The sequence below is a fragment of the Copidosoma floridanum genome, unplaced genomic scaffold (genome assembly GCF_036245765.1).
Source record: "Copidosoma floridanum isolate Cflo_tuat_1 unplaced genomic scaffold, Cflo_Japanese_pri ptg000020l, whole genome shotgun sequence".
Classification (NCBI taxonomy): Eukaryota; Metazoa; Arthropoda; class Insecta; order Hymenoptera; family Encyrtidae; genus Copidosoma; species Copidosoma floridanum.
The window spans coordinates 19,431,180-19,443,477 of NW_028321897.1; the positions used below are offsets into that span (position 1 = coordinate 19,431,180).

Here is a 12,298-nt window from a genome sequence, read left to right on the forward strand (position 1 = left end):
CACTCCGTAGCATGGCAGTCAGGAATCTCCCTACTAATCTGGCTGTATTCCGCAAATGCTACCAGCAGTTAAGTTGCGTAGGTCACGGTAACGCCGCGTGGTCGGGCGGCGCTAGCGTCAACCTGTACTAACTGTCGGTGGGTTCCGCATGTCAACAAACTCCGATATTTTTTACTGTTTTCGCTCACATGCCATCCGATATTTCGGAGTTTGTTGACATGCGGAACCCACCGACAGTTAGTACAGGTTGACGCTAGCGCCGCCCGACCATGCGGCGCGGCGTTACCACGAACCACGACCTACGTAACTTAACTGCTGGCAGCATTTGCGGAGTACAGCCTTTGATGCCGACTATGTCGGAGCGAGGGACGGAAGTCGGAAGGTCCCCACAGTTGCATTGCCTATTTTGAGGAAAGCAAGCAGCTTGCCTATAGATGGCGGATAGGAGCTTCCGTAGGTTTTACATTATCTTTCAGTTGTACTTACTAAGTTACTACCATTTACACTATATATTAAGGTGGTACTTCCATGACTCCCGAGTTAAAGGTACGATTGTCAAGTTGATAATTATTAATGCTGCTCAAATTTTAACCGATTACTTGTGAACACTGTTTATTGAGGCAAATTAAGTACTGATTCAAAATCCTAGATGATAATATACGATACAGAAGTTCGTCGGAATGATTATCTAAAATTCGCGCTTAAATACCAGCAGTGGATGCTTATCTATGCTTTCAACATGGGAAATGAAAATGTATGCCTGTGTTTTCTTTATTATCTTTTGATGAAGTCCGTGAACACATATATTTTGAGATAGAAGTATATTTGGAATTACACAAGCTTTATTGTGTCAATTTTTTACTTAATTACGTTCAGTAAATAAATAACTAGGCTACATGCTATAAAAGCACATGTTAAGAATTTAATTTTGACGTATCACATTCTTGCGTTTATATTCATCAGCCTACTCTGAAATTTTGGGGGATAGTGTATTATAACTCAATAAATGATTCCTCAAGATTTCATGCTATTCTTTTCATATAATCATTTCATGAAAGAACCACCTTAGAATTCAAAGGTTTTGTACAAATCGTATAAATATATCAACCGTCGAGAAAAAAAAATATTCAAAAAAATACAACTATAAAAAAATTGTTATCTATAAGAAAAATACAATTATAAAACACTTACTCAAAGATTATTTAGCACTGTATTCAAGTTTCCTGCGTGAATTTTTTTCGGTCTTACTCAATGCCTTTGCAGTGGCTCTTAAATATCAGATTTTGTGTCGTATAACTTTTACTGCTTGTAGCATAATCAGCTTTTTTGGAAGGTCAGGCGACAACTTTTTTCATTAAAATTATAAATTCGTTAGAAAATCGTTCGCTAATCGTTCTCTCGCTTTTTGCTTGGTTCCAGTAGTTAGTTTTTAAAATTTTATTTAATATAAATATTTATTTTATTTGCTATTCAACTTAATTATTGACTAATAAAAGTGTTGATTAAAAATTAAAGGTAATTGTGTTAAAACTTCTTATTCGTCGAAAATGTTGTATAATGTCTATTTTAATAAATTGTACAATTATTTGACCAAAATAAAAGTTTTCATCATTATTTAATTCATTATCAACGTTACCTTTATCGTAATTACAACCAAAATTATTTAAATATATTCAATAAGCTACGTATTTAGAAAAATCTCACGATTACAAGGCAGTATATAGGGGCCACCAACCGTGGGCCGTGTACGGTACACGGTGCACGTTACACGGCTACCCTGCTACGGAAATTTCTGAAGGACGGTACACGGTACACGGCGATTTCTGCTAGGGGGCTTGCTGGACGACCGTGCGCCGTGCACCGTGCATGGTCCACGGTAAACGGTGCTCTGATAGGTGAAATTATTGATCACTGTGGACTGTAAACGGAAGACGGTCAACGGTTAACGGGTTGATGAATCCGTTCACGATAGGTACAAAGGGGTTTATTGACACGAGCACTAGGTCTAGGACTGGAGCAGTGCTCAGTACATTGTGCTCACCGCTGAACACACGTATATGGGTACGTTTTGTTTGTAGTCGGACTCACACATATCCTCGCACAATCGTACAGTATTGCGCTCTGGAATAACTGGAATGGAGGAATGAACGTGCGATGCGCCCATAGCAAAATAGTACAGCAGTTATCCAAGTCCACGTATGGATATAATAATGAGCGTCATCAACCTCAGCATACAATCAGTTTTATCAGTTTTTATAGACACGTTTTTTTTTTTTCAAATCTTATAAGTTTCATTAATACTGATTGATTGATTTCATTTAATATAATGGCTTTAAATAAAATATATATATTCTTACATTTTTTCTCAATAGTTTATTTGTAAATAGTTTATAATATACTTAAGTACAAAAGTTATGGAACATTGATTTACAGCTTGTTGTTGACACATTTTTTGCATAAATATAAAAAAATAATAGGTTACTTGTAATAAGTTCTTGATGAAGTTATTCTTTTACATGTATAGTGATGATTTTAGAGTATAGTTTTTTATTAATAGTAGTAGCTGTTATTATTTAAAAAAATCTTTGTACAGTAAGGACAGAACCAGTCCTCCTTCGGAGCATTCTGAATTTTACGGCATGAGTAATGATACCAGAGTATGTTTAGTCGAACGCGACTAAATCGAGTACCGCCACGTGAGCGGAGGAGCATCGAAGCTCACAGCACGTCCGTCCTCATCAATACATTGAACTACACTTAAATCATTTTACTTTTATACATTCGTTGCGCGCGTTTATTATTATGCTCTAGTTTCTCGTTCGCTTTCTCCCTTCAAAACCGACTTATTAGTATACATCGTTTATCTTCGGCGTTGTTCGTGTCCTGGCTCCTGAATTGACACTCGAGAAGAATAACACCTCCGCTAATTGGCGCGCATCATTAGTAAGGGGAGGGGGGTCGAGGGAGAGAGAAAGGGCGTCTCTTCTGGGAAAATTCGGTAGGCCTCGTCCAGTCCGATACTTGCTTCTGTACAGAGCGGTCTTTAGTTGTTTTCTGAGAAATCGTGTACGTAGCTTGTCTAGGATAAATTTTGCTCGTTTGAGTTTTTTCGAGAAGTTGTTCGTTGCACCGCGACGCATTAACGTGTTTCTGCATTAATTCTTCTTGTTCGTCCGAATTTAACTTACATCCGCGTGCCGCGTTAACTTTCACCACGTGCTGTGAGCACCCACGGCGAACATCCGCACTCGCGGAACCGTGGTACGAAGACGAGGAGGAGATCAGTGCGGACGCGCACTTACCTGCACACTCTCACACATTTACACCTACACATCTACACATCAATTCAAACCAGGTTGTAATTCTTGTTGTATTCAAGTTTGTATCGGTCGTTTTTTCCTCTTAGGGGGTTTTCTCGCAAGAGTTTCCTCCCTTGAGCCACAAATAATATCTTCACCAGTGGCTCATAAGTAGTGTTTTTTATTTAGTTCAACCCCACATATCCTATCCTTTGTTATTAACGTAAGTGCTCCATAAATAATTCTTTCCATTTATAGTAAAAGTAATTTAATAATTTAGCTGTTAAATTGTTGCCCTTAAATTTAGAAACTTGGTCGCATCATAGTGTTGCTTGTCTCGCGTTTTCTTATTTGTATTTTGTATTTGCTTCGCGGTTTCCCTCTTCATCAGTTGATTAATAAATTAGATGGCTTCGTCACTTAGACGCAGTCATTGGGGTAGCATAAGACCCCTGTGCTACAATTCAGAGTATACAACTATCGCACATAATTGTCGGATCAGTTAAATTTTTATTACATGAGCCACAAGTATACTTATCTTTTTTATTTAATTCGTCGACTGTTTTCTTAAAATTTTTGAACGCATTTTTTTGCATATAGTTTTTGATAATTTCTATATCAACAACCGGGTCCAAAAAGTGTTGAATTTTTTCTTTAAAATTTTTAATGTCAGCCACAGTTAAAAAATATTTACCAGCAATTATGTTTTCTTTGACATTTTCACATAGATTCATCCAGCTCAACATAGCACACATTTTGTCAATGTTTTCACGTTTTTCGAATATAACTTTAGGTGTTTTTTTTTTTTTGCAAGCCAATAACAGTATTGTCGGTACCTTTTGGTCTTACGATTGCATTAGTTTCACGGGGTGGATCTTAAGAGATTTACTTTTATTTTGGATTTACCTAGTAACTAGAATGTCCCTCTATAACATGCGCATTGCACACAAGCCGTACATATTTACAAATAAACTATTGAGAAAAAATGTAAGAAAATATATATTTTATTTAAAGCCATTATATTAAATGAAATCAATCAATCAGTATTAATGAAACTTATAAGATTTGAAAAAAAAAAAACATGTTAATAAAAACTGATAAAACTGATTGTATGCTGAGGTTGATGACGCTCATTATTATATCCACACATGGACTTGGATAACTGCTGTACTATTTTGCTATGGGCGCATCGCACGTTCATTCCTCCATTCCAGTTATTCCAGAGCGCAATACTGTACGATTGTGCGAGGATATGTGTGAGTCCGACTACAAACAAAACGTACCCATATACGTGTGTTCAGCGGTGAGCACAATGTACTGAGCACTGCTCCAGTCCTAGACCTAGTGCTCGTGTCAATAAACCCCTTTGTACCTATCGTGAACGGATTCATCAACCCGTTAACCGTTGACCGTCTTACGTTAACAGTCCACGGTGATCAATAATTTCCCCTATCAGAGCACCGTTTACCGTGGACCATGCACGGTGCACGGCGCACGGTCGTCCAGCAAGGCAGCAAGCCCCCTAGCAGAAATCGCCGTGTACCGTGTACCGTCCTTCAGAAATTTCCCTAGCAGGGTAGCCGTGTAACGTGCACCGTGTACCGTACACGGCCCACGGTTGGTGGCCCCTATTCGATCCGAGCCGATGCAGAGGTTGCGCCCCCTCTAGCCAAAATTAGGCAAAATTTCTTGCATGTAAACAAACGGTTGAGAACATATATACATGCGTATAGCTGCTTGTGATTGGCTGAATAAGACAGCAGGAGAGGATCGTCGTTCTCTCTCTAGCCTGCCAAGTGCCAATCACAAGCAGCTGTACGCATGTACATATGTTCTAAACCGTTTATTTACATGCAAGAAATTTTGCCTGATTTTGGCTAGAGGGGGCGCAACCTCTGCATCGGCTCGGAGCGAATACACTGCCTTACCTAAATTACGAATCATGTTATAACTAGCGCGATCTTTTGCTCGAAAATGTCACGCGACTTATTGCATGGTAAATTACGCAATAAATCGAGCAATTTGTCACACAATAATTTGCGCGACTTCCGTAAGCAGGGATTTATAATTTGACAAAGTGTACAACACACGATGTACACACTCAAATTTATATTTTAAAATTATACTAAATGTATCTAAATACTTTGTATCTGGCGATATGTAAATATTACGAAAGCCAATAAACAGAAAAAAAAAAAATCACCTTGTGTAAAGTCACACGTAATGCCATATGAGTGGCTTTTTCGAAGTCATTACACATAGAGTTCCATCGTCCTTTTTCTCGTCCTTTTTCTAGGTGGGGTCTCACGAAAAAATATTTATATCTAAGTTGAGACCATGTCACGAACGTTATTAATAACTAACTTGGATAATTTATTGCATACTTAAGGTTATCATGCTATTTTCTACATAAACACACGCTTGCTCAATTTGATAATTTTTTGATACCAGTGCCACCCATTCTGCTTCAAAAGCTCGTAATTTCTCGCCTCCTTGTGTTTGAAGAGATTTTCTATGCCAATTAACTTGTTGAATTAGTTTCTTATAAACTTGAATCTGTTTTTGCAAGCTTGAAACTGACTTAGTCAATAATTTCAAATATGTTTTCCAAGCTTCACAACCATATACTATCATCAGTTCTAAATTGCAAATCCTGTAGAACAATAACATGTATTATTGTAACGATATAATCCTTTGAACTTAGACAGTTATTCTGAAGATAATGAAGTATATATTAAAATTACAAAGTATTGTACAAACTAATTGCAATTATCAATTTTATCACACATACAATTGTTGAATTATTCTTTAATAATGTGCATGCATGTACGTGAATATAAGGTGCGAATAGACACAGCCATTATTCTTAATAAGTATAAAAGCATTGTTAAATATATTTTATGCTTTGTAACTAATTATCATAAATATTGTATTTTTTAGTGATTTGGAATGAAAGGCTTAGATTGTAATAGCATTTCACCAGTTAAGAACAGAAAAAAGTAAACTTTTTGGTGCAAAAGTGCACAAAAAATACTTTGCAATACATTTAAATTTCACTTAATTATTTATATACTACACTTGAAAGTACTCCTCCATGATTTTCAGATGTGTAAAACCATGAGGTCATAGTTTCAAATCTTCGTGTTGGGCACGATGTGAAGTGCATAGATTTTCAATTTTTAAATAGTTTTGACAAGACTGTTAACAATAATGGCATTTTTTGTAGTCATGCATTTTATTTTTTAGCCAATACTTTGTACTTCTGGAGTTAAAGATATTATTTTTCTTATAATCTAGAAATCACTCAATTTCCAATCTAATGCGGGATTATTTGCAACCACAACTTTTTTTTACATAGTTTTACCATGTAAAAAATTTTTTTATCCAAGCAACTGATGTTGACCCATTAGCTTGTTTTAATTAATACTTGATAAATGAAAAAATAAAAATGACATTCCTAACAAATGTAAAAAAACGACTATGGATTCAAAAAATTTGACTGTACTACTGTTACTCTACTATTAATCAACAGAAGAAATACCCTTAGTGATACTTGATACATAAATTCTCCCCCAGAACCAACATACTGACCGAGTTGCTTGATGCTCTAATTGTGCACAACTATTTTCAACACTTTCATGCCAAGCTGCAAGATCATTCAATTTTCCTGCTGGAGGTGGAGGAAGCTCATAACGTTTCATGCTCAAAACTTCCATTGGTAGGCGATTCTGCAATCGATCAAATTCATGTCGCAAAACTTCTGTTTCAAACAAAGTAACATTTAAAATAGGAATTTTTTCCAAATAGTTTTTCGTTGGTCGAAAACGTCTTATTTCTTCTTCTACCATTTCAACAGCCTGTAAAATTACGGCATTATCCTTTTCGTTTTTTCTTTAGGTTAATAAGAGAAAATGTGTGAAATTTTAATGTAAACTGATTTGCTTACCGCTTGTCGAATACCAGGATCATCATATCCTTGATCAATATAAGGCAAAGCATCAACTATGATCTCTCCAGACATTTTTAGGGGTAAGACTAGCAAAGTTTACGGTTGTCAAAATATTTTCGGTTTTTTTTCTCTATTCAGACAACATATGACATATTTATCCAACACACAATTCTTTTGAAAACTTATCGTTTCTGAAAAAAAAATTGTGCCAAGGAAATAAGGAATCAAATATGTCTGTATTCTCCGGTCCCACGTTCCTCAAAATCATAAGATTCGTTCACCTTACAATCCAGGGACGGTCGGGGACAGTCTGGGCGAGTGGGAGACGAAAGTGAACAAGTGCTCTTCTCCGATCGTCCCCGATCGTCCCTGACCGTACGCGATGCGCAGTTGTACACGTTAGGTTAGGTTAATGCTGTATGTAAACAATAGTTTGTTGCGACTCGCAACTATATGTTGACCTATATATTCTCTAAGATGTTGACTGACAGAGAACACAGTATAGGTCTGTTCAGTCTGTTCACTCAATTTGAGTTTAGCGGAGCAGTGGAACTCCCTTTCCAATATGGGGTGTAATCCGCAATCGCCGCCAGCAGTTACATATGTAAGACGTGACAACGTTGCGTGGTTGGAGGCGCTTCTGTCGATTTACTGGTGATGTGATCCGCAATCCCGCCAGCAGTAAAGCCGACAACGTTGGTCTACTTACTCTTTTTCGTGACATTTTCGCTGTGATCCCGCGGAATCCCGCTAGCAGTAAAGCTGTTATTTCCATTTTTCTTTTTGGCACTTGAAACTATTTTTTTTGGTTTGCGTGTTTGTTTACGTCTAGCACAATATGCTTTGCTTACAATCAGAAAATGTCACGAAAAAGAGCAAGTAGACCGACGTTGTCTGCTTTACTGCTGGCGATATTGCGGATCACATCACCAGTAAATCGACAGTAGCGCTCCCAACCACGCAACGTTGTCACGTCTTACATATGTAACTGCTGGCAGCGATTGCGGATTACACCCATGAACGTTCACAATGAAATGAGCAAAAAATGTCTATGTGAATAGCTCCTGCGACAGACCGGGACCGCACAAAGCATAGAGGTGGTTCTTCGTACCATCTATCTTATCTTGCACCGCGGCCTTTACGACTTTACGCTCTCCATGACCTCCATCTCTCCATGTGACCTCGGCCCTCGGCCTTTACGGCTTTACGGTCTCCATGTGACTGCAGCCATAGAATACGGACTACAGTGATTTACATTTAACACTGTCACCTTGCATTCTGTGTTTGACAGTATCCACATTAATGTGCATTGTACAATCTGGTATAGCTCCAAAAGACCGTATGATAAAAATTTGTGATAAACAATGATGAAAATTAAAGCTCTAAATGAAGCATCGACAAATGATGTCGATGATTCTTTTAATAACATAATTTCAACAGAAGCGCAAGTAAGTTTGTTTATTTATTCAAATAACATGGCAATTAGAATGCAAAATATTCCTTGTTTGTAGTACTTGAGAAAGCTGTTTACTTTTAGGAACAGATAGTCATGAACGAATACAATAAGGCTCTAAAATTATTGGTAGATAAAAACTTCAAAGATGCTTTATCTACTTTTCAAGATCTTGTTAATACAGAGCTTTTAGAAAAAGTTCTAAAGCCTCTATTTTATGAAGGAGCATGCCGACCAATGCTTTCTTTGAAGTATTCTTGCTACAAAAATATTGCGAATATTTACAATAAATTGGAAGAATATCCCAATGCTTTGTGCCATTATTGGGAAGCATCAAAGTTAGATGATACAGATGTTACGCTTTGGTACAAAATTGGCCAAACAGCTTGTAGGATGTATGATTTAGAACTTAGTTGTTTTGCTTTTGCACAAGGTCTCAAGCGTAACACAAACCATTGGCCATGTTTAGACAAAATTATTACTATTTTGTTTGCCATTCCTGACTATATAAGTTGTCTTTTTTATATTTTCCTAGCATTAAAAAAGGATCCATCATATTATAAGGGACTAATTTTTTATCAAAAAATAATGAGTGATTCTTCTTTCTACGGACGTTGTTACATACATTATAACAATATTAAATCATTGAAACTATCTGTTTGTGATCAGTTCAATTTACATTTGAGAAGTACTTTGATGGATGAAGTTGATGATATCCACAAACAATGGCTTAAGAAATTTAATAAATCCGGAAATTTTAAAATTGACCCAATCAGAGTTAAATCAATGAAAGAATATTCTTGGGTAGAGTTAGGAAAAACTTTACTAGATACCTATAATAACATGGTTGACAAAAACCGTAATTTAAATTATTCTGTCGAATTTCAATTCTTAAGTTTAGATTCACATTTACCTCATATAACTACAACTAGTCATAATGAAGTCAATCAAAATGTAGGAAAATTACAAGAAAGTGAGGTCGATGTGTTTTCTCCAAACTCAGTAGGATTAAAGTTTGAGGACTGTGATTTGTCACATTCAACCACCGATTCACAAGAAATGAGATTTTCTGCAGATGTTATTCATTCTAATAGAAAAAAATTTCGGTCAATTCCAGACAACAATTCAAGCCTTAGAAAGATCCAAACAAGTGATTCCGTTTGTTATACAAAAGAAAATGCAACTGACAGAAAAGAATCAGGTACTTATGAAATGTTTTTTTTTTAATTTAAGCAATATCATATTTAGTGGTGAAATTAAGTTTCATATAAATTGTGACAATTTTACAGAAAAAGATAAAGCAAATAAAGGAAAAAAACGTCGAAGAAGTTCATTATGTTTCTTAACCCAGTGGGCATGGAGTGGCAGTTCAAAACGTTCATCTAGAATAAGAACACCTATAAAAAAAGATTATGAAAGTGATGGGGCTATTTTAGAAGAAACTTTGAGAGAAATTTTTCCGCCTGACTTACTGTAAGTAATAATATTAATAAGTAGACCAGCAAAAGTGTAATAAACAAAAGACAACTTAATAAAACTGTGTTGGCTCAGTAGTAAGCGTGCTTGTTACTGATACAACGCTGTTCTAGGGGTCGTGGGTTCGATTCTTGGTGAATGCAGATTTTTTCAAAAACTGTTTTCATCAGGAAAAGTTCCTATGGAACCTCGGCTGTTTCGGGGCGGGTTTTTTCGTGGAATTTTCCTTCAGAGTAATTCCAGGGCTTTTTCCTGTCCCCACAGGTCTTCGGGCCTGGGTGAATGCGAAACAGTGTTAGGGCTATAAGTAAGAGTTAGCGGATCCGATGCGCCAGGCAGGGATCGCGGGCCTTACCGGCGAGGAGTGGTTCCTGAAACATGGGGCTTCTCCGGGAATGCTAATTAGCCCGGATCCGATGCTTCGGCAGAGAGCGCCAGCTTAACCGGCGAGGAGTGGATGTCCTGAAGTATGTAGTCCTCTCCGAGGAAAGTGTCAGCTTAACTAGCAAGGTGTTTTACCGGAAATACTCGCACTGTGCCCATGGATTACGTATAACATCAGTAATAGGGTTGGAAAGTGGGTGCGGCAATACACCCTCACACATTGGTGGTGAGTGGGTGACCCCGGCGACTAGGCCAGTACGCTGTCGCGGTAACCCCGTAAAAAAAAAAAATAAAATAAAATAATTAAATTAAAGACGATTTTTCATTTTTTAAACAAACCACTTGCGATGGTATTTTATTATTTTAGTCTAATATCGTACTTCAAAAAGTACGCTGTTGTAAGCTACATCCAAAAATAGGTCAAAGGATTGTTTTTATTTAAATTTTTTAATTTAACGTAGAATGATGTGATGTTCTAAACTTTACTTTTCTTAATCCAATCAGATGTATCAGTATACTAAATTAGGCAGTTGGAAAAGTCGCGACAAGTATTTTGCAGTCCACGCAGATTTCAACAGAAAAAGTTTAAGTCCAATGCCCACTGTTTTAACATGTAAACATTTGGAAATATTTAAATGGAACAAATTCTCCATGTAATGGTTTTCTTTCACTGAAAAATAACTTGGAACAAAGTATTTCATTCAAATATGTGTAAACAAATAGTATTTTTCATGAATATAGTATTAAGCATATTGTTTGTTATTAGAATTAACGTGAAGAACCGTCGAGGCTTATTTTATTACGTCATATAGATGATTATACAACGAGATATTTTAAGAGTAAGTTTACGAATATTTAATTAAAGCTAAATGAAGAATAATTGTGCGTTAAAATTAAAGCATATAAAAGAAATCGAATTATAACTTTATTCAATGTGGAAATTGATTGGAGTTGTTGCATTTCGGTCTCACAGTTGTATATACATATTTGTTAGTCTTTTATTATTAACAGGGCCAAGTCTTGAAAACATTTTTTTATATTACTGTAGACGAAAATTTCTAGACATACGGAGCCTATTCATTAAAAATGATGTATCTTCAAAATCAGGTCAATAAGTGCATGGGTAGTATCCGAAAATTCTTTTATATTTTGTACATTTATAAACTTTTTAATAGCTGCACCCCAGTATATCGATAAAGAAGCTATTATTAAAAAAAATTTTAACACAGTTTAAAAAATAAAAAATAAAGTTTACTTGAGCAAACAAGTTTTACAGCATTTTCTGAATGTCTATAGCCATTGCGAAGTGCTCGTGAAATGGTAAGTTTTTACCTTTGTAGGTCGATGTCCCACTACTCGGTCACTTCAGCAGATAAAATGTCCCTGTAGTCAGTCACTTTTTCTTTTAGAAGTCTTTGCTATATCTTTAATTGGGTATATAAGTGAATTTGTATCGAAAAAATAATTGTTTAGTGTCTGAATAACTTCGCTGTTTATCTATGTGTTAAAAATTTATACTGAAAAAATCAATCAAATGACTATCGGGATATGATAGAGTACTGGAACATCGACCTTATCATGTTGTAATAAATACAAAAGGTGGGCTCTTCAGCCACCGAACTAATCAGCCAATCAGGAGGCTTGGAACAAGTGACCTTCCGTTTTGGATTTTTCTACCAATGAGCGTAGAGAGCGCGCTGTTCAACTACTTACACTTTATTGCTAAAAATAAATACA

The 12,298-nt window shown here is 36.2% G+C and overlaps 2 protein-coding genes across 3 annotated transcripts in view; one reads left to right on the forward strand and one right to left on the reverse strand.

Annotated features, from left to right (window-relative positions):
• Positions 1 to 5,644: 5,644 nt before the first annotated feature.
• BCAS2 (BCAS2 pre-mRNA processing factor) lies at positions 5,645 to 7,564 on the reverse strand. 2 transcript variants are annotated; one of them, XM_089593851.1, is made up of 4 exons: positions 7,530 to 7,544; positions 7,246 to 7,439; positions 6,891 to 7,156; positions 5,645 to 5,952 (listed from the first exon to the last, which is right to left on the reverse strand). In XM_089593851.1, the coding sequence occupies exons 2-4, from the start codon at positions 7,318 to 7,320 to the stop codon at positions 5,673 to 5,675; spliced, it is 621 nt and encodes a 206-aa protein (XP_089449977.1). In that variant the 5' UTR covers positions 7,321 to 7,439; positions 7,530 to 7,544; the 3' UTR covers positions 5,645 to 5,672. The 2 variants fall into 2 exon arrangements, with proteins under 2 accessions (XP_089449977.1, XP_014204281.1); XM_014348795.2 differs by having other exon boundaries at positions 7,246 to 7,564.
• Positions 7,565 to 8,490: 926 nt separating this feature from the next.
• Positions 8,491 to 12,298, forward strand: part of LOC106636407 (calcineurin-binding protein cabin-1) — a 431,120-nt gene continuing 427,312 nt past the window's right edge. The window contains exons 1-3 of the mRNA XM_089593628.1: positions 8,491 to 8,696; positions 8,786 to 9,902; positions 9,991 to 10,174. Coding sequence (XP_089449754.1) covers positions 8,613 to 8,696; positions 8,786 to 9,902; positions 9,991 to 10,174 — 1,385 coding nt within the window. The 5' untranslated portion in view covers positions 8,491 to 8,612. The remainder of the gene's footprint in view (positions 8,697 to 8,785; positions 9,903 to 9,990; positions 10,175 to 12,298) is intronic.